The 4515-nt window shown below is 44.5% G+C and overlaps 1 protein-coding gene across 11 annotated transcripts in view; it reads right to left on the reverse strand.

Annotated features, from left to right (window-relative positions):
* Positions 1-4515, reverse strand: part of XRN1 (5'-3' exoribonuclease 1) — a 203104-nt gene that overhangs the window by 94758 nt on the left and 103831 nt on the right. Inside the window, exons 21-22 of one of the 11 annotated variants that reach the window (XM_014542167.1) lie at positions 3724-3725; positions 41-51 (exon numbers count right to left, since the gene is read on the reverse strand). The exons of the other annotated variants lie outside the window; for them this stretch is intronic. Coding sequence (XP_014397653.1) covers position 3725 — 1 coding nt within the window. The 3' untranslated portion in view covers positions 41-51; position 3724. Of the gene's footprint in view, positions 1-40; positions 52-3723; positions 3726-4515 lie in introns of those variants that run through there. 11 annotated transcript variants of the gene reach the window in all.

Raw genomic sequence — 4515 nt, forward strand, 5'->3', positions numbered from 1 at the left:
CTGATCACCCCCAACAGCCCCCCCACAACGGCCTGATCACCCAACAACTGCCTTCCCCTCTTGGCCTCTAACTGCCTCTACCTCGGCCCCGCCACCATGGCTTTGTCCAGAAGAATGTCTGAAAGGTCTCCTGGAAGGTCTCCCAGTCTAATTAGCATATTACACTTTTATTAATATAGAGGCCTGGTGCATGCGTGGGGGCCGGCTGGTTTGCCCTGAAGTGTGTACCGGATCAGGGTGGGGGTTCCCTTGGGGTGTGGGGCGGCCTGGGCGAGGGGCCTGTGGTGGTTTGCAAGCCGGCCACACCCCCATGGGGTGAGGGTCTGAGGGCTCTTTTCAAGCTGGCCACACCCCCTTCAAGGTGAGGGTTCCTGCTGGGGTGCCTGGCCAGCCTGGGCGAGGGGCTGATGGCTGTTTGCAGGCTGGCCAGGCCCCCCAGCGGGGACTCTTACTCCATGGGGGTGTGGCCAGCCTGGGTGAGGGGCTGAGGGCTGTTTTCAGGCTGGCCACGCCCTCCAGAGACCCAGGCCTCCAGCCCCTCCTTGAGCGGAGGCCAGAGCCGGCTGGAAGCTTGGCTTCCTCCGCCGCTGGGGGCAACCCAAGCCTCCAGCTCTGTGGCTGCTGCCATCTTTGTTGGGTTAATTTGCATACTCGCCCTGATTGGCTGGTGGGCATAGCGGAGGGACCGCACGCACTCCAGCCAGGCGGGAGCTTCCCTGGTTTAGTGTAGATTTTTTTTTTAAGTCTCTATATTGTTTATTTGTGCTCTAATCTTTATTATTTCCTTCCTTCTACTTATTCTGGGCGCTTCTTGTTCCTCCTAATTCTTTAAGTTGTACAGTTAAATAGTTTATTATTAATTTTTCTTGTTTTTCTTGAGGTAGGCCTGTGGTGCTATGAACTTCTTTCTCAGCACTGCTTTTGCTGTGTCCCTGAAATTTTGGGTTTTTCTGTGTTCATTTTCATCTGTTTCCAGAAAGTTTTTGATTTCTTTCATAATCTCATCAATAGCCATTTTATTGTTTGATAACATGATATTTAGCTGCCATGTGTTTGGGGTGTTTTTACTGTAGTTGATTTCTAATTTTATTCCACTGTGATCTGAGAAAATGCTTGATAGGATTTCAATCTTCTTGAACTTAGAGAGACTTGTTTTGTGTCCTAATATGTGGTTTATCTTTGTGAATGATCCATGTGTACTCGAGAAGAATTTATATTCTGCAGCTTTGGGGTAAAATGTTCCATAAATCTCAACTAAATCCATCTGATCCACTGTGTCCTTTAGAGTCACTGTTTTCTCGTTAACATTCTTTTTCCTGGAAGTTCTATGCAGTGAAGTCAGAGGGTTGTTAAAGTCCCTTACCATGACTGTATTGTTGATCTCACTCTTAAAGTCCTCTAGAAGTTTTTTTTTTTTACATATTTAGGTGCTCCTATATTGGGCGATATGTTTAGCAGGGTTATAACCTCTTGTTGGGTCAATCCCTTTAGTATTAAGAACTTTACTGTCTGTTGTGATGGCCTTTATTGTGAAGTCTATTTTGTCAGATATGAGTATTGCTACCCCAGCTTTATTTTACGTTTCCATTTGCATGGAAAATTTCTTTCCATCCCTACACTCTCATCCTGAGTGAGTCTTCTGTTCTAAAGTCGGTCTCTTGTAGACAGCATAGAGTTGGATCATATTTTTGTATCCATTCAGCTACCATGTGTCTTTTGATTGGAGCATTTAATCCATTTACAGTTAAGCTTATTATTGATAGGTATTTATTTATTGCCATTTGCTTTCTGTCTGCCTAGGTTTCTCTATTTCTTCTTCAAATTACAGCAGTCCCTTTAGCAATTCTTGTAATGCTAGCTTGGTGGTGATGAACTCCTTTCGTATTTGTTTTTTTTTTGTCTGGGAAGACTTTATTTCACCGTCTATTTTGAAAGATAGCCTTGCTGGATATAGTAATCTTCATTTCAGACCCTTGTTTTCCATCACCTTGAGTACTTGATGCCATTTGCTTCTGGCCTATAGAGTTTCTGATGAGAAATCAGGTGTCAGCCTTATGGGAGCTCCTTTGAAGGTAACAGTATGCTTTTCTCTTGCTATCTTTAAGATTCTCTCTTTGTCTTTAATTCTGGCATTTTAATTATGATGTGCCTGGATGTGGGCCTGTTTGGGTTCTTTTTGCTTGGGACTTTCTGTGACCCCTGAACTTGTGTGACTTTTTCCTTCACCAGGTTAGGAAAGCTTTCTGCCATTATTTCTTCAAATACATTCTCTATCTCTTTCTCTCTTTCTGTCTCTTTTGGCACACGTAGTATGCAAATATTGTTATGTTTCACATTATCCCAGAGCTCTCTGAAGCTGTCCTCTAGTTTTTTAACTGTTTTCTAGTTTTGGTTCTGTGATTGAGTGATTTTTTCCTACCCTGTCTTCTAATTCACTGATCCGATACTAAGATTCCCCTAATCTGTTGTGTATTCCTTGTAATGTGTTATTAGTGCTATGTCATTCTTTACTTTCATTTTCATAGTTACTGTATCTTTTCTCATGGTATTGAGCATCTTTACCATCATTATTCTGAACTCTATATCAGAAAAAATTTATCTCCATTTCATTCATCTTTCTTCTGGATATTCTCTTGTTCTTTCATTTGGGCGTTGTATTTTTGACTCCTCATTTTGGTTGCCAGTTTGGGTTTGTGACTATGTATTAGGTAGATCTGTTACACCTCTCAATCTCTAGTGCAGGGCAGTGTCAAATGCTGTTTGTGACTTATTAGATCAGGCAATAAGTCAAGGCCTCCAGAGACTGCCTCTGTCTGCAGACTAATTGGATTTAGTCTTGAGTAGCGTTCATGAATCATCTACAGGTGTGGCATGAGTTTTGCCAACAGCATGGGGTAACTGCTTCTGCCTAAAGGTTAATTGTTATTCTCAGTCTCTTAATGGGCTTCAGAAACTCCACATTATGGGGCCAGGTGTTTTCCAATAGGGTGGGTTGACTGTCTTCCCCCCATGCAAAACCACATGCATAGCAAATGTCTGCGTGAGAAAGATGAACTCCGCACAGGAAACTGGGGTGTCTGCCTTCTGAGCTCTAACACCAGAGCCCCCAACCCTGGCTTCTGTCCACACAGTTCCAGTCCCATCTGCCCTAGCACAATGTGAGTGGCTGCACACAGAATTTTGTGCATTGGCCCTTTAAGAGGGTGCCTGCATTTCCAGCCATCTTTACCTGGCATACAGCAACCCAGATGCTTTTCACAGCCAGATGTTATGTGGGCACCTTTCTCAGTTCTGGTGTTCTCTGCTGGGGGGCCCAGCTTGGGTATTAGACCCCAGAGTTCTCAGTGGCCACCTCTCACAGCTGCGATACTTTCCGGAACTTCAGCTGCTGTTTGTCAGAGCCTGGCCAGACCTTTCATGCCTCTGCCCTTCCTACCAGTCTCCACTTTCCATCCCTAGTTATTAGGGTTCTTTCCAGCCAGTCTTCAGTTAATTATTCAGAAATTTTTTTTTTTTTGTATTTTAATTGTAATTCCAGTTTAGTCCTGGGAGTGTGTTTCTGTGTAGCATCCACATACTCCGCTACCATTTTTAATCTCTCCATTTCTGCCAAGAGAGCCTCAACCAGAGCAGAGGCCTAGGTCTGAAAGCTTCTTTGTCCCTATGGGCTAAAATCTCTCCTCTACCTCTAAAATCACTACCTCAAATATTTTGTCTAAAAACTTCTCCATCTAACTTGCTTGTTCAACCATTTTGTTTATGACTCATATTCCATTAATTTGGGATCTCCAGTCCATCTATTATTCTAATTACTCCCATTAACTATTAAAACTCTACTTTCTTAACGTCTATATTTCACCTAGATGCCACTGTCTATTATTTCAGTAACATTCCTGCCAGTATCCTAAATCTTTGCCTCTTCATCTTTTTGTTGTACCCATCTGGTAAAATCCAGTGCTGTTTAAATCAACCTATCTGCTTTTTCTAGACCTGTGACTGAAGAACCCTGTTCTACTATCAAAAGACAGAACAATTATTACATTACTAGAGGCCCAGTGCACGGATTCATGCACTGGTGGGGTCTCTCGGCCTGGCCTGCGGGAATCGGGCTGAAACTGGCTCTCAAACATCCCCTGAGGAGTCCTGGATTGTGAGAGAGTGGTTCTTGGGTGGTGCACCTCGAAATCGGGCTCCCTCCTCTCTGGTTCCCCATGTGTCACCCGAGAACCGCAGCTCCTGAGTTGAGCATCTGCCCCCTGGTGGTTAGTGTGCGTCATAGCTACTGGCCATTGGCCAGTCGCTTAGGCTTTTATATATATACTAGAGGCCCGGTGCACAAAAATTTGTGCACTGGCGGGGGAGGGGGCGATTATAAAGATTATAAAGTACTCTCAAATTCAATTCTTCCCTCAGCCCCACTTGTGCCCTCTCACAGTCTGGGACCCCTCGGGAGATAACCACCTGCTGGCTTAGGCCCGCTCCCCGGGTGGCACATGGCAGGCCCGATCCCTCGGT

This window comes from Myotis brandtii, unplaced genomic scaffold (genome assembly GCF_000412655.1).
Source record: "Myotis brandtii unplaced genomic scaffold, ASM41265v1 scaffold291, whole genome shotgun sequence".
NCBI lineage: Eukaryota > Metazoa > Chordata > Mammalia > Chiroptera > Vespertilionidae > Myotis > Myotis brandtii.